General features: G+C 61.0%; 1 protein-coding gene across 4 annotated transcripts in view; it reads left to right on the top strand.

The window, feature by feature from the left end:
* The first annotated feature begins 195 nt into the window (after positions 1-195).
* Positions 196-16846, top strand: part of PALM (paralemmin) — a 39380-nt gene continuing 22729 nt past the window's right edge. For 2 of the 4 annotated variants that reach the window (XM_032272077.1, XM_032272074.1), the window contains exons 1-3: positions 196-382; positions 15821-15872; positions 16659-16739. In XM_032272077.1, coding sequence (XP_032127968.1) covers positions 378-382; positions 15821-15872; positions 16659-16739 — 138 coding nt within the window. In that variant the 5' untranslated portion in view covers positions 196-377. Of the gene's footprint in view, positions 383-10383; positions 10750-12550; positions 12989-15820; positions 15873-16658; positions 16740-16846 lie in introns of those variants that run through there. The other 2 variants (XM_032272075.1, XM_032272078.1) reach the window with 2 other exon arrangements.

Below are 16846 nucleotides of genomic sequence, written 5' to 3'. Positions count from 1 at the left end.
GGGCGCGCGGGGCGGGGGGCGCGGGGGGCGCGCGGGGCGGGGGACGGAGGCGCGGCCGGCAGGAGGCGCAGCGCCCGCTCGCCGCGCGGGGAGGTGGGAGGGGAGCGGGGCGGGGAGCGGGGCGGGCGGGAGGGAGAGGGGAGCGCGCCGGGGACGCGCGCGCCCAGCCCACCCCCCGCGCCCGCCGCCGCCGCCGCCGCCCGGACAATAAACAGCCGCTTTGCGCGGGGCGATGCCCGAGCCGGTGCCGCCGCCCCCGCGCCGCGCAGCCCCGGCCGCCAGGCCTTAGCCCGCCCGGCCGCGTCCCCTCCTGTCCCCTCCCCTCCCCCGCCCGCCCCCGCCCGGCACCGCGGACCCACCCGGACCTCGGCGGGGAGATGGAGTGAGTAGCGCGCTCGGCCGCGGGGCTGGGGGCCCGGAGCGCCGGGAGCCCGGGAGGGGGGAGCCCCCCATTCTCTCGCGCCCCACCGGGGGCATCGCGGCCCCCGCAAGGAGCAGGAGGCGGCGCGGGGCTGCTGGGGCCGCAGCACAGCCGGGGAGAGACGCGGGCTGGGCCGCGCCTGGCGGGGGGCCTCCCGGACCCCGGACCCCGGCTGCCCCCGGCGCGTGGGGACCCGGCAGCGGCGGCTCCGGCCGGTCCGGGACGCGGGGTGGGGGAGGCTGAGGCTCGCGTCTCCGCCCGCGCCCCGCCCGCGTCTCCAGGGCGAGCCTGGGCTCCTGGCCACCTGTGGGCGGCCCCAGGGAGATGAAGCGACCCCTCCCCAAATTGCACCGGCCTGGCCTCGCGCTCACGCAGCCTTTCCCCACCCCAGCCCGAGCGCATGGCTCCCGGCGCCCTGGACGCGCGCGCGGGCCGGGTCCCCCCCACCCCCGCCCTTCCCAAGGGCCCCCAGGGGTGTCCTGGGCCCCCGGCCGCTGCCCAGGTCCGGCTGCCAGCTGTCCCGAGTTCCCGCTGGAAGGAAAGGGGCTGCCCTCGGCTTCCCGGGTCTCCGGGGTGCGTGAGGAGGGAGAGGACCAGGCGTTTTCCAGCAGGGCGCTTGGGTCCGATGCCCTCTCGGGGAAGTGTCTCTGAGCTGGGGCTCCAGTGGTGAAGCTACGGGAATGGGCTGGCCCTGGGCTGGGGTCCCTGGACCGCCGCACGTCTGCGCCTGTGTGGGGTCGGGAAACGGGGGCAGTGGAGGGATCCTGTGCACAGCAGGTACCCAGCGAGGGTGCGTGACCATTTCAGGCACCGGGTCCCCTCCTCGCGGTGCTCAGGTGCCCCCCTGCCCCTCACTCCCACAGGTGGGCACTGCACGGGCAGGGGTCAGGAGGCGCCTCCTGGGGTCACCCATCTGCCTACTTCAGGACAGGGGGCCATCTGTCCTGCTGGGGCCCGGGTCCCCACCCCAGCCCCAGGACAGAAGACCGGATCTGGAGGCCACTGGGGGCCCCCTGTCCTTTCCACTGGGCGTGTTTTCCAAGCTGCTAACTTTCCCCCAGGGATTCACCCGTGACCCGCCACGCCTGCGGCTGGGTGGGGGCCCTTGCCTCCCTCCCTCCCTGGGAAAGCGAGACACCCAGTGTCCTCTGCTTTTGAAAACCCAGACAAAGGCCTGACCCGCTCCCTGTCACCCCGCCCCGGGAGCTCAGCCAGGGGCTCAGGGGAGCCAGGGCCCAGACTTGCCTGCTCTACACCGAAACCCCCCAGCCTTGTTTGTCTGCCCTGCTCTCCAGGCCCCCGGGGGAGCCTGTGGGCCTCCAGACAGCCAGGCCTGGGCAGGGTGTGGCAGTGAGGAGGGGCTGCCTAGGAGGACGCTGGAGATGTCCCTCCCAGAGCAGGGGAGTCAGGGAACACCCCAGGGGCCCCATTGTTTCCTTCCTGCCACCCCTACCTTTCCCACGGGGGATACTGAGGCCCAGAGAGAGGCAGTTGCCACCCCTGGGTCACACAGCACCTGGGGGGGCCCTCAGTGCCTCCCACTCTGCCCCACGGCTTCTCGGTCCTGGGTCAGAGGTGGCTCACAGGTTCTCCATCGGGTCATCACTGCATTTTGGGACGCAGATATGGGACAGGCACCCGGCGTTAACTGGCTGTGAGCTGCCATGAGAGGATGCCTCTCTCCGAGGTTCCCGGGCTGACAGTGGGTGGGGAGAGGCCCATCTGCTGCTGCCCCGTTTTGGACACCTGCCCCTTCGTTCTTCTCCCTGCACGAAGGCAGCGTCCGCTAGAACGTGATCGCTGCCTTCCGTGTCCACGGGTTTTCCAGCTGAAGACAGGGGAGCTGGCCGTGGTTTACGGTGGTGCCCGTCTGGCTGGAAAGTTTAACAAATGAATGTAAAATGTCATTCATTAACAGGTTATTTTTCGCTGATGTGACGATTTAAGGGAAACTATCAGGTTGCTAATTACAGTGGCTGACGCTGCTGGGGTGCCCGGCGAGGGGACCATCCTGCAGGAGCTGGGGAGACTCTGCTCTGGGAGGATCCGTGTGGCCCCTGAGAGACCCATGGTCTGGCTGGTAAAAGAAGCAGCCATTCTCCAGCACCCACAGCCCTGTCCTGGGTGAAGGCAAGGCTCGAACCCCAGGATGGGGGGAACAGGCCTGAGCCCGCACAGATGGTCCAGACCGGCCCAGACTCCTCCCCACTGGCAGACCTGCAAGTTGTCAAGAGGAAAGTCTCCTTTGGGTGCTAACTGGGTCCTTAGCTCCTTCGCACTTGCCAATCCCCCTTTTTCATGGGAGGCAGAGCCTGTCAAAAGGCAACAGTATCTAGTGATAATTGAATTTAGTAACGAGCTTTCATTTTCACCGTGTCTGTTTTTTCTCTGGTTTGTATCAGCGGCTTCTGGTTTGCTCAGGCTTTGGTCACAATGTAACAGTTTCCTTTTGAACCGAGGCAATTGGATTTAAATTCGAGTGGCTCTGAAGGCAAGGAATATACAGATAACAAAGGGGAGGCGGTGGAATGTGGGGACCTGGTTTCCTTCTTTTCCTTTCCTTTTTTCTTTTCTTTCTTTTTTCCATATTGCCCTGGCTGGGCTCGAACTCCTGGGCTCAACTGACGTCCCCGCCTCGGCCTCCCGAGTGGCTGGGATAGCAGGTGGGCGTCTCCGCATGGGAAGGCTGTTCGAGAGGTGCAGGCGTCATTTATTCACTCAGCAACCCTTAAGTGGGCACTTGCCTTTTCCACGGCCCTGTTCCGAGCGCTTTATGTGTGTGTGATCCCTTGGTGCCTTTTTTTTTTGGAGACAGAGTGTCTCTCTGTCATCCAGGCCTGAGTTCTGTGGTGCGAGCTCCACTCCCTGCAACCTCCGTCTCCCGGGTTCAAGCAGTTCTCCTGCCTCAGCCTCCCGAGTAGCTGTGACCTCAGGTGTATACCATGACACCTGGCTAACATTTGTTTGTGTGAAGACGGGGTTTCACCATGACGGCCAGGCTGGTCTTGAACTCCTGACCTCAGGTGATCCACCCACCTCGGCCTCCCAAAGTGCTAGGATTACAGGCGTGAGCCACCGCGCCCGACCAATGTTTGTATTATTTTTGAGACGGAGTTTCACTCATGTTACCCAGGCTGGAGTGCAATGGCGCGATCTCGGCTCACCGCAACCTCCGCCTCCTGGGTTCAGGCAATTCTCCTGCCTCAGCCTCCTGAGTAGCTGGGATTACAGGCACGCGCCACCATGCCCAGCTAACTTTTGTATTTTTAATAGAGATGGGGTTTCACCATGTTGACCAGGCTGGTCTTGAACTCCTGACCTCAGGTGATCCGCCCGCCTCAGCCTCCCCAAAGTGCTGGGATTACAGTGTGAGTCACCGCGCCCGACTGGCACTCACTTTTTCCATGGCCCTGATCCTAGTGCTTTATATGTGTCAACTCCCTTGATCCTTTTATTTGAGGGGGAGACAGAGTCTCTCTCTGTCCTCCAGGCTGGAGTGCAGTGCTGTGATCTCGGCTCACTGCAACCTCCACCTCCCTGTTCAAGCAGTTCTCCTGTCTCAGCCTCCTGAGTAGCTGGGATTACAGGGACGAACCACCACACCCGGCTAATTTCTGTATTTTGAGTAGAGATGGGGTTTCGCCATGTTGGCCAGGCTGGTCTCAAACTTCTGACCTCAGGTGATCCACTCACCTGCGGCTCCCAAAATGCTGGGATTACAGGTGTGAGCTGGCACGCCTGAGCACTCAGCCTTTCCCTTGATCCTTACCGAAGCTCTCGGAGCGAGAGAAACTGAGGTACGGGGCGGGGTAGTGGCACATGTGAGGACACACAGCTGCAGAGGCATGGGTGGGGCTTCGCTCCTGGGTGGTCTGAGCGTGCTCCCTCTAAGCCGCCAGGGTCAGGAGCAGGGGAGGGTTTTGGTGCCTGTGTCTGAGGGGCGGTGGTATCAGACATCCTGGTGTCAGCTTTCAAACCCAGCGTGTTTACTCAGCCGTGCAGAAGGCGGCCTCCTTGGTGCTCGTGGCTCCTGGGGGCCTGTGCCCTGCCTCTCTGCCCCACCCACGCCGTTTTGTGATTCGGGAGTGGAGGGTGGAGAGGGGTTTCCTGACTCCCTGTCACACTTCTGCATGTCACTCTCCTCCGGGCCTCACTTTTCTCATCTGACAAATGGGGATGTGACTGCCATTTGGGGGAAGGCAGGGTCAGAGGAGGGGCCAATGCGTTATGTTCGTGGACCCTCTGGGCACCTCCCCACGGGGGCATCTCTGTCTCCACCTCTTAGCCAGGTCCATCCTCAAGGGCCTCAGATTTTGAAGCTAGGAAATGGGCTCCTGTTCTTTGGCGGGGTTTTGTTTGTTTGACTGAGATGGAGTCTCAATCTCTCACCCACGCTGGAGTGCAGTGGCGTGATTTCAGCTCACCGCAACCTCTGCCTCCCGGATTCAAGCAATTCTCCTGCCTCAGCCTCCCCGAGTAGCTGGGACTACAGGCGTGCACCACCACGCCCAGCTAATGTTTTGCATTTTTAGTAGAGACGGGGTTTCACCTTGTTGGCCAGAGTGGTCTCCATCTCCTGACCTTGTGATCTGCCTGCCTTGGCCTCTCCAAGTGCTGAGATTACAGGCGTGAGCCACAGAATCCAGCCTTCTTCTTCTTTTTTTCTTTTAGACTGAGCCTTGCTGTGTTGCCCAGGCTGAAGTGCAGTGGTGTGATCATAACTCACTGCAGCCTCCACATCCTGGGCTCAAGCAGTCCTCCCACCCAGCCTCTTACGTAGCTGAGATTACTGGTGCACACCACCACACCCAGCTAATTATTATGTTTTATTTTGCTTTGTAGAGACAGGGTCTCCCTATGTCGCCCAAGCTGTTCTCAAACTCCTGGGTTCAAGCAATCCCCCCACCTCAGCTTCCCAAAGCACTGGGATTACACTGGTGAGCCACTGCTGCCATCCTGATGTTCTTTTTTTTTTTTTTTTGAGACGGAGTTTTGCTCTTGTTACCCAGGCTGGAGCGCAATGGCGCAATCTCGGCTCACCGCAACCTCCGCCTCCTGGGTTCAGGCAATTCTCCTGCCTCAGCCTCCTGAGTAGCTGGGATTACAGGCACGCGCCACCATGCCCAGCTAATTTTTTGTATTTTTAGTACAGACGGGGTTTCACCATGTTGACCAGGATGGTCTCGATCTCTTGACCTCGTGATCCACCCACCTCGGCCTCCCAAAGTGCTGGGATTACAGGCTTGAGCCACTGCGCCCGGCTCTGATGTTCTTAAAAAGTATTGTATCGGCCAGGCAAGGTGGCTCATGCCTGTCATCCCAGCACTTTGGGAGGCTAAGGCGGGTGGATCAAGGTCAGGAGTTTAAGACCATCCTGGTCAACATGTCAAAACTCCATCTCTCCCAAAAATACAAAAATTAGCCGGGCGTGGTGGCGGGCACCTGTAATCCCAGCTACTCAGGAGGCTGAGACAGGAGAATCGCTTGAATCCTGGAGGTGGAGGTTTCGGTGAGCTGACATCACACCACTGCACTCCAGCCTGAGCCACAAGACTTCGTCTCAAGAAAAAAAAAAAAAAAAAGCATTATATCACCTTGTGTGGGACCCTGTTCCCTGTCATCCTTTGTTGATCTAAGAAACACGTCATTTGTTCACTGTCCTCGTGCTATGCAGGATCAGAGGGGTCTGGAAGGCTATGGAGGGTCTTGTCTGAGGTGTGAGAAAGGCTTCCTGATCCAATCCATCGTGAACCTTTTCTGAGAAGGATGTTTCAGGGTCATGCCAGCAGGCAGAAGGGTGCACCTGGTGGAGGGACTGGTATGTGCAAAGGCCTGGAGGTGGGAAAGCTCTGGAAGAAGTGAACACTCTTTAGTGTTTGTTCCTGCTGGGCCTTGAGTGCCAGGATTTGGAGCTGTGGATGGCGTGTGAGCAGGAGAGGAGCCATGGCTGACCTGGCCATCATGGCTGACCTGGTGTCTGAGAAGTGTAAAGTCAGGCCAGGGTGGCTGTCCCCTGTCCCAGGGCTTCAAGAAGGAATTCAGGGACAGTCAGAGCCAGTTACCAGGACAGAGCCCGGACTGGAGGGAAGGGGAGCCAGAGGAGCCGGGCCTCGGGATGGGCAAGACTTAGATTATTTAGGCCAGGTGAGGTGGCTCATGCCTAAATGCCAGCACTGTGGGAGACCAAGGCAGGCAGATCACTTGAGGTCAGGAGTTCGAGATCAGCCTGGCCAACATGGTAAAACCCTGTCTTCACTAAAAATACAAAAATTAGCCAGGCGCGGTGGCTCACACCTGTAATCCCAGCACTTTGGGAGGCCGAGGCGGGTGGATCATGAGGTCAAGAGATCGAGACCATCCTGGTCAACATGGTGAAACCCCGTCTCTACTAAAAATACAAAACATTAGCTGGGCATGGTGGCGCGTGCCTGTAATCCCAGCTACTCAGGAGGCTGAGGCAGGAGAATTGCCTGAACCCGGGAGGCGGAGGTTGCGGTGAGCCAAGATCGCGCCATTGCGCTCCAGCCTGGGTAACAAGAGTGAAACTCCGTCTCAGAAAAAAAAAAAAAAAAAATTAGCCAGGCATGGTGGCGGGTGCCTGTAGTCCCAGCTACTTGGGAGGCTGAGACAGCTTGAACCCGGGGGCAGAAGCTGCAGTGAGCCGAGATTGCATCACCGCACTCCAGCCTGGGTGACAGAGCAAGATTCTCTCTCTCTCCAAAAAAAAAAGAACTTAGATTAATAGAACCAGAGTGAGGGCAGCTGAGCCGGAGGTACGGCACGGTCAACAGTGGGTGTGGAGCGGGGTCAGGCCTGGGATCCCCGACTGGGGGGGCAGAGGCTGTGGGCAATTGAGACAGTGATGCCGGACCCTAAAGGCTGGGAGACGGACAGAGGCCTGGGGGCTTCAGTACCCCACGTCAGGGAGTGGGAAGCTTCTGTCCTCATCAGTTTGTATTCAAATGCTTCCGACCATGGAATGTCTCAGAGCAAGGCCAGTAGGGGCTTCAGGGCTCCGTGGGGATTGGGAAGGGCCCCAGCCCCTCCCCCGGCCTGGTCCTTGTTGACAAGGCTGACATTCCCATGACACACGCAGACACACACATGCACACCGGTATGTCTACACGTCTTTATGTATGTTTCTCTATTTATATTTTGAAGGCCTGAAGTGATCTTCTTTGACTCCATATGTATCTTTCTTTCTTTCTTTCTTTTTTGAGATGGAGTCTCACTCTGCCACCAGGCTGGAGTGCAGTGGTGTGATCTCGGCTCACTGCAACCTCCACCTCCCGGGTCCAAATGATTCTCCTGCCTCAGCCTCCAGAGTAGCTGGAATTACAGGCATCTGCCACTACGCCTGGCTAATTTTTTGTATTTTTAGTAGAGGCGGGGTCTCACCATGTTGGCTGGGCCAGTCTCGACCTCTTGACCTTGTGATTTGCCCGCCTTGGCCTCCCAAAGTGCTGGGATGACAGGTGTGAGCCACCGTGCCCGGCCTGTATATAATTCTTAACAGCTTTACTAAAATATGATTCACAGCCGTGCAGAGTGGCTCATGCCTATAATCCCAGTACTTTGGGAGGCCGAGGTGGGTGAATTATGAGGACAAGATACTGAGACCATCCTGGCCAGCATGGGGAAACCCTGTCTCTACTAAAAATACACAAAGTAGCTGTGTGTGTGGCATGTGCCTGTACTCACAGCTACTTGGGAGGCTGAGGCACGAGAATTGCTTGAACCCCGGAGGCAGAAGTTGCAGTGAGCAGAGATCACGAGATTCTAAAAAAAAAAAAAAAAAAAAAAAAAAAAAACCTATGTATTTCTATATATATTTCACATACTACGCAGTGTGTCTGCTTAAAGTGTACAGCTCTATCGTTTTTAGTACATTGACAGAGTTGTGTATCTTTCACCAAAATTTTAGAGTATTTTCATCACCCCCAAAACAAACTTCGTCCCCATTAGGTGTTCTGTCCCCTCCCCCAGGCCCTGGAGTGAATTCCCTTCCTGTCTCTGGACTGAACAGGAAGGGGATTCGTTCCAGGGGCCGGGGAGGGGATAGGCGCTGGACATCTCATAGAAATGGAGTCACACCCTGTGGTATTCCAGTGTGTGGATGGCCACGTTGCGTTTACACACGCATCTGCCGACGGATGCCCTGGTCGGTTTATCTGTGACTCTCTCGTCCCCCCGAGGTGGCTGGAGCTTGTGCCCGGTTCACACTGAGAAGTCCAGGTCCTGCTTAACATAAATCTAAGTCGTGACAGTGAGTGTCTTTAAAAAGAAGAGGCAGTGATCGGATGACAGGTGGCCCTGGGACTGGAGGGAGCGTGAGAAGAGGAGGCTGAGATGGGGGGACCTCTGGGTGGGGGCTTCCTCTGAAGATGGAAAGACCCTAACAGACTCGCTGGGCCAGCAGGCATTTACTGAGCACCTGCTGTGTACCTGGTGCCAGGGACATGGCAGAGATTAAAATGACACGGTTGCAGTCCTGGTAGGAAGACAAGAAAAAAATAAGTCGGCCAGGCGCAGTGGTTCACGCCTGTCATCCCAGCACTGTGGGAGGCCAAGGCGGGCGGATCACCTGGGGTCAGGAGTTTGAGACCCGCCTGGTCAACATGGTGAAACCCCATCTCTACTAAAAATACAAACTAGCCTGGCATCGTGGCGGGCGTCTGTAATCCCAGCTACTCGGGAGGCTGAGGCAGAAGACTCACTTGAACCCGGGAGGCGGAGGTTGCAGTGAGCCGAGATCACGCCACTGCACTCCAGCCTGGGCAAAAAGAGTGAAACTCAATCTCAGAAGGAAAAAAGAAAAAGATACGTAAAGTGATCTGGGTGGAGAGAGCTGCAGAGGGTGCTTCGGGGTGAAGGTTAGAGAGGCCAGAGGAGGCCTGAATGAGGGGGTGACGTCCGCGGGAAGGCCTTAGGAGTGAGGCCCGTGGAGGGCTGGGGGATCGTGGAGGGCTGGGGTGCGGTGCACCCCGCCCTGTGGAGGGAGCTCGGCCGGACGTCTCAGGAGGGTGGCTGGAGGGCAGTTGGGTGGGGAGGAAAATGGGGCCTCTGCAGCCTCGTTTGCCCTGAGATCCTGCCGAAGACCAGAGCCGGGCCCCATTCACGCCTCACTGCCCGGTCTTCCCGTGAGGGCCTGGGCAGGGTCCAGCTCTTCGTCCCACCCCAGGTTAATCAGCAATAGATTTGCCTCCCGGCGTCTGTGGTCTGCTTTGACCTCCGTCTTCTCCTCCGCCCCACGGGGTGATGCCTCTCTGCCTTCACTCGTTTAGGGTTCTCAGTGCCCCCCACATGCTGTCTGCCTCACCAGAGATGGAGTGGCACAGGGGGCCTCTGTACTGCATCCTGGTGGGGCTGGGAGGAGGCTCCTTCCTGGAAGGCTACCTGGAGGAGGTGGCTGTGCTTGAGTGGATCTTGGTGGTGGAGAAGGGAAAGGGGAAGCCGGGAGCTGATGAAGGCTGAGGGGCGGACATCAGGGCTTGAACCCCGGCTTGGAGCAAGGCAGGGCAGTTGAGGAAAGGGGGCCGGGGGTGCCAGGGCTCAGGGGGGACACGGGCTCTGAAGACGCAGAGTATCACGGGGGTGGGAAGCAGCTGGGGTCCAGGCTCCCCAAACTCCATCCTCCCCCCGCCCCCCCCCCCCCCCCCCCGTGGGGCAAGGAGCCGCCCCCTCCCCTCCCCCTGCCGCCCCGCGTGACTCCCCACCCCCCACAATGGCCAAGGTCACCGTCAGCTGTTTCCTTTCAATTAGCAGCAGGAATGTTCCCGGTGCTGGGCTCGGCGCTGGCCCGGGCAGGGACCCCCTCGTTCTGGCTGGAGCCGCCCCGGCCGTGGGTTCTGGAAGGACCAGAGCGACCCCCCCATCACACGCGCGCGCACACACCCCTCCCGCCCCTGGCGGGCCGCCCTGCTCGCTGGGTGACCTTGGCCATTGCGTAACCTCTCTGGCCCCTTCCAGCAGCAACGCCCCGCACCGCCGAGGCCTCCGCGGGGCTCCGGCGGGGCCTGGGCCTCATTAACTCATCCCTGGAGCCGGATTATCTCACGCGCTCCAGACGACGCCCTCGCCGGGCCCCGAGCCGCCCACAGCGCCACGCGCCCGCCGTAAAAAGCATCGCGCGGGGACGGGAGGCCGGTGCGCGCCGGGGTGGGCGTCGGGCGGGAGGCGCGGCGCTCCTCGGGCTCTGCGCGGCCGCCGGGAGCCAGGGAGGCTCGAGACCCAGGACCGGCCGCAGCGCACCCAGCGGGACCAGGACCCACGCCCGCCCCGAGCCTGTCCACGCCTTTTGGCCGGGACTCCGCTTCTCCGCCCACCATGTAAGACCTTTTGTGATCTGACCTCCGCCTCCTTCCCCGCGCCCGGGGGAGCCTGGGCCCAGCCCCGCGGACTGCACGGGAGTGAGAGCCCCACGCGCCTGGCCGGCCCCACCCGCAGGAGGATAAATGACTGCCCCGCGAAGACGCGCGGCCCGGGCCTCAGTTTCCCCATCTGTGAAATGGGGCTGATCCGGCCGCCGGAGGGAATGAGGCGAGGGGAGGTGTTCTCGGTTTCTGGCTGTTGTGAACGCGCGTCGTGGTCGTATTTCGCGTGGCTTTTCGGCTCCGTGACGTGGAACGTGGTGTGGGCCTGACCTTGGCTACCCCGCGTCGGGGGCGGGTCCAGACCCTACGGCCCGATGGGCCCCTCCTGTCCCCCAGCCGCGGCGCGGGGAGTAACCCCGACCCCTCCCGCGTCTCGAGGCTGCCCCAGGCCGGGCCGGGAGGCCTCGTCCCCCCCTTCACCCCCCAAAGCGGGCCGGGGGCGGGAGATGCTGCGCGCCGGCCCCACCCCCGCGCGCCGGGCCTCGGCGTTGCCATGGGGACGGCGCGGTTGCCAAGGCGACCGCCTCCCGCGGGCCCCGCCATCCATCACCGGGGCGGCGGCGCTTCGGCCTGGGGAGGGGCGAGGGGGGCGCCCGGGATCGGGGAGAGGCGAGGCGGGCGCGCGGCCCGGGGAGGGGTGGGAGGGACGGGGGGGCGCCGGGGCCCGGGGAGGGGCGGGGGGGGGGGGGGGGCGCGGCCCGCGCCCTGGGCTGCTTCCCCTGCGTCTCCCGCCCGCCTGACCGTCCCCCGCCCCGGCCAGCCCGCCTGGGACCCGCTGCCCGGAGGACACAGCCGCCTTGTCTCCAGCCCGGGAGGCGACCACACAGCCGTTCCTCTGTCCCCGGTTCCCGGTCAGGCCCCCGCGGCCACCTGCCTGCCGGGTGGGGACAGGCCCTGGGCGTGCGGCGCACAGCCTGATCACGGGCCCGGGGGTCCCTCCGTTGTGTGGACTTCCCGCCCCAGCTCTGCTCCCTCCGGGGTGGCCCCGAGCCCACTTAGAGCTGGAATCCAGGACTGTGGTGTGGCCCTCCAGGGACGGCATCCAGCCAGGGGAAGAGGGTGCGGGGCAGGGGGGACCCTGTGAGAGGCCCTGGGGGGGGGCCTGGTGCAGAGTCAGGACGGCTCTCCAGGGACAGACCCACCAGGGGAGGTGAAGGGGGTCTGGGGGGTTCCTTCAAGGGCTGATGGGAGCCAGGGAGCCTCTGGAGCAGGAGAGGGACAGGGTCTGAGTGATTATTGTTATTATTTTTGAGACGGAGCCTCGCTCTGTCACCCAGGCTGGGGTGCGATGGCGCGATCTCAGCTCACGGCAGCCTCTGCCTCCTGGATGCAAGTGATTCTCCTGCTTCAGCCTCTGGAGTAGCTGGGACTGCAGGCGCCTGGCTAGTTGTTGTATTTTCAGTAGAGACAGGGTTTCACCGTGTTGGCCAGGCTGGCCTGGAACTCCTGACCTCTAGTGACCCACCCACCTCGGCCTCCCAAAGTGCTGGGATGACAGGAATGAGCCTCTGTGCCCGGCCTTCTTTTTTATTACTATTATTATTTTGAGACAAGGTCTTGCTCTGTTGCCCTGGCTGGAGCACAGTGGCACAATCTCAGTTCACTGCGGCCTCGACCCCCGGGTTCAAGGGATCCTGCCACCTCAGCCCCCCAAGGAGCTGGGACCACAGGAACACATCGCCACAGCTGGCTGTTTATTTATTTTTGTAGAGACAGGGTTTTGCTATGTTGCTTAGGCTGGTCTTGAACTTTGGGGTTCAAGCAGTCCACTGGCCTCAGCCTCCCAAAGTGCTGGGATTACAGGCATGAGCCACCACACCCCACCCAGGGTGTGATTCTCTTTTTGAGAAGCTGCCTCTGGCTGGCCAGCGGAGAGGGAGCTGTGAGGGGGCACAGACTCGGCAGGGAACACTGGAGGCCTGGGCTGGGATGGGGAACGTGAGGTGGGCAGGAAGCGAGGGCCCAGGCCTCAGGGAAAAACACGGGATGGCTTGCTGCCTGCATCACCCGGTGCTGTGGGGTTGACCCAGAATTCCAGCTGATTGGGCCATTCAGGAAGGGCACCCAAGCCAGAAAGCTGGATCAAGCCTTTCCTGAACCCCACCCAGTGAATGCAGCCTCCCTGAGGAGGGAGAAGGGGAAGCCACAGAGGGTGCGGCTGGTGCTCCCAGGCCCCTGGGAGGCACCAGGAAGGGTAGGTGTCACCTGCCAGGAAGGGAGGAGCCGGTGGGGTCACCACTGGGGCATGGGAGCCGGACAACTTCACAGGCCTCAGCAGGGTCAGGAAACTGAACCCGAGTGGGGTGGGCAGGCGGGGTGCCTCGGGCTCCAGGGAAGTCGTGACCCCGAGCGGCCTCCCAGGCCGGGGCTTGGGGCTGGCCAGTTCTCTGTTCAGTTTCAGTTTCCTTGCTGAACCGGGGAGGGAATGAGGGTGCGTCATAGCAGGGCTTGGAGCTGCAGGTATCTGTGCCTCCGTGTTTGTGTGGATGGGGAAACTGAGGTCCAGAGAGGCTCGGGGGCTCCTTGGAGGCAGGGCTGGCTCTGGGTCCTGACGGCAGGCTGAGAGGGCCGGGGGCGGTGGCAGACACAGAGGGCGGGCTGCAGTTTCAGTCTCTGGGAAGGTAAGACGCTGAGGGGCTGGGGGAATCTCCCCACACCTGCCGCAGCCCTGGTTCCCGCCAGGCCCTGCCCGTCAGCCTGGACCTCCCCGTCTTGATGCCTCCAGAGACCTGGGATCGTTCAGGACACAGGCCGGCTTCTCCGGAAATCCCCTACTTGAGTTTGGGACACCCGCCGCCAACCACCACCCTCCTCTCCCTGCCCCGTTGCACAGCCCTGGAGGCCTCAGGGTCCTTGTCCTCACCGCTGGGAAAGTCCAGGCCCACGCCCAGCGCCCGTCCAGGGCCTCCTTGCTCCTTGTGGGGTTTCTTGTTTGTCTGTTTGGGGTTTTCTTTGGTGGAGTCTCACTTTGCTGCCCTGGCTGGAATGCAGTGGCGCGATCTCAGCTCACTGCAACCTCTGCCTCCTGGGTTCAAGTGATTCTCCTGCCTCAGTTCCCCAAGTTGTTGGTTTTCAGGTGCCTGCCACCACGCCCGGCTGATTTTTGTATTTTTGGTAGAGACAGGTTCTGCCACGTTGGCCAGGCTGGTCTTTTTTTTTTTTTTGAGACGGAGTTTCGCTCTTGTTACCCAGGCTGGAGTGCAATGGCGCGATCTCGGCTCACCGCAACCTCCGCCTCCTGGGTTCAGGCAATTCTCCTGCCTCAGCCTCTTGAGTAGTTGGGATTACAGGCACGCACCACCATGCCCAGCTAATTTCTGTATTTTTAGTAGAGACAGGGTTTCACCATGTTGACCAGGATGGTCTCGATCTCTTGACCTCATGATCCACCCGCCTCGGCCTCCCAAAGTGCTGGGATTACGGGGGTCAGCCACCGCACCTGGCCTGTTCCTTGTGTTTACTAAGCACTTACTATGTGCGGCTTTCAGAGGGTTCACAGACCAGGGAGGAGGGGATGACATGGCAAACTCCTCTGGCAGGTGAGGGGGTGACCTGGACTCGGGGTGTGGACCCCGGGGCTGCAGACGGATGAGGAGGGGGGGCTTTGCACCAGCTTTTGGACCCACAGGGCGAGGTTGCTGTCGGGGGGAGTCAGAGAGTCACAGAACTTTTCAATTCCTTCCTGGGCAAGTGAGTGTGTGGTGGGTGCCTGGCAAGGGTGGTGAGGGCTTTGGTCAGGGACTGCAGGCGCCCACCACCACACCCGGCTAATTTTGTATTTTTACTAGAGATGGGGTTTCCCCACGTTGCTCAGGCTGGTCTCAAACTCCCAACCTCAGGTGACCACCTACCTCGGCCTCCCAAAGTGTTGGGATTACAGGCGTGAGCCACTGCGCCCGGCCAAGCTGCCCCTGATATTTGTTAAGCGCCTACTGTATACCAGCTCTGGGAGTTGCCCTGCGTGCACTGTGGGCTGTTCTCAAAAGACAATGATTGGGCCGGGCGCGGTGGCTCACGCCTGTGATCCCAGCACTTTGGGAGGCCGAGGCGGGTGGATCACGAGGTCAAGGGATCGAGACCATCCTGGTCAACACGGGGAAACCCCGTCTCTACTAAAAATACAAAACATTAGCTGGGCATGGTGGCGCGTGCCTGTAATCCCAGCGACTCAGGAGGCTGAGGCAGGAGAATTGCCTGAACCCAGGAGGCGGAGGTTGCGGTGAGCCGAGATCGTGCCATTGCACTCCAGCCTGGGTAACAAGAGCGAAACTCCGTCTCAAAAAAAAAAAAAAAAAATACAAATATCAGCCAGGCGTGGGTGGTACCTGTTGTCCCAGCTTCTCAGGAGGCTGAGGCAGGAGAATTGCTTGAACCTGGGAGGCGGAGGTTGCAGTGAGCTGAGATCACGCCACTGCCCTCCAGCCTGGGTGACAAGAATGAAACTCAGTTTCAAAAAAAAAAAAAAAAAGACAATGATTGGATGAGAGCGAGTCTGGGGTTGAATCCCAACTTTGCTTCTTTGCTGTGTGTCCTTGGGAGGCTTATCTCCCTCTCTGGGCTTTTGCAAGCTCAGGCTTGGAAGGTGGGGCTGGTGGGTCTTTCACCCACTCTGCGCCCCTCCTGGGCCTGGAGAGTAGGTCCTGGTGGGCAGGAGGGAGCGGAGAGGACTGTCCCGGTCCGTCTTCTGCTCTGGGCCGGGAGGTAATACACTTCCTTGTTCCTGAAACACCCCTCTGGCCTTTGATGCCTGGTGAACTCCTATGCATCCTTGGTGGCCCTCCCTCAAGGCCCCCTTCTCCCCAAACCCTTCCTGGTTGCTAGGCAGAGGCTCTTCCCCTCCTGTCCTGGCTTCCTTGGCCGGTGCCAGAGCAGGGAGGGTCCCACTTCACAGAAGGGAAACGGGTTCAAAGAGGAATGATTTGCCCTGGTTACCCCTGGGGGAAGAGGCAGACCTGGGATTCGAACCGTGCCTGACAGCAAGCAGGGCTCAGCGAACCAGAGCCTGACCTCACCTCCCCTCCCTCAGGGTCCTGTCGGCAGAGACCACGTCCCAGCAGGAGCGGCTGCAGGCCATTGCAGTGAGTTTCCGACGCCCCGCAGACAGCATGGTCGCTGTGGGGAGGTGGGGGGACCCCGGGTCTCGGGGCCCAGGCCTATCCTAGGGCCTGGAACCAGGGCTTGGGGCGTGGCGAGTTATTTGCTTGTGGATCTTGGATCCTGCTGACCTGCAGAGTCTGAAAGCAGAGACCCCTGAGTCCACGTCTCCAGGACCCCGGCCTCCCCCTGCCTGATGGGTCAGCGGAGAAACTGGGGCTGGGACCCCCTGGAGCCTTGCCGTCATCCTGCAGGAAAACGGCCTTTGGTGGTGGGAGCAGCAATGTGATTTGGTACTGTCCTGGTGGCCTCCAACTCAAGAAGACCCCCTTGGGGCCAGCCGACCTCTCCCTGTGACCACCCCTCTCTTGGGACCTGGTCCGATTCCCGGGTTCAGGCGATTCTCCTGCCTCAGCCTCTCCAGTAGATGGGATTAGAGGCGCCCACCACCACGCCCGGCGAATTTCTGTATTTTTAGTAGAGATGGAATTTTGCCATGTTGTCCAGGCTGGTCTTGAACTCCTGAACTCAGGTGATTCTCCCGCCTCGGCCCCCCAAAGTGCTGGGATGACAGGCGTGAGCCACCGCGCCCGGCCAGTCATTCATTTTTGAGACAGTCTCCCAGGAGGGCAGTGGTCTACCCGCTGTCGTCTGGGAGCCAGTGGGCCACGCAGACAGGCAGGGTCAGGCCAGGCAGAGCCTCCCGAGGGTGTGGGGGGATCTCAGGGTCCTGCACGCCTGGCCCCAGCCCTGCCTGGCTCTCCCCACAGGAGAAGCGGAAGCGGCAGGCGGAGATTGAGAACAAGCGTCGGCAGCTGGAGGACGAGCGGAGGCAGCTGCAGCACCTGAAGGTGTGGGTGGGGCCGGGACCCGGGGCGGGGAGGGGGGGCAGGGGCCACCTTTCCCTAGGACCCGGGGCCGGGGGGCGGAGGCCACCTTTCCCTAGGACCCAGGGCCG

This window comes from Sapajus apella, unplaced genomic scaffold, assembly GCF_009761245.1.
Source record: "Sapajus apella isolate SASKATOON/1434 unplaced genomic scaffold, GSC_monkey_1.0 scaffold281, whole genome shotgun sequence".
Taxonomy (NCBI): domain Eukaryota; kingdom Metazoa; phylum Chordata; class Mammalia; order Primates; family Cebidae; genus Sapajus; species Sapajus apella.
The sequence above is the reverse complement of the archived record's forward strand: the minus strand, read 5'-3'. Positions and strand labels throughout refer to the sequence as shown.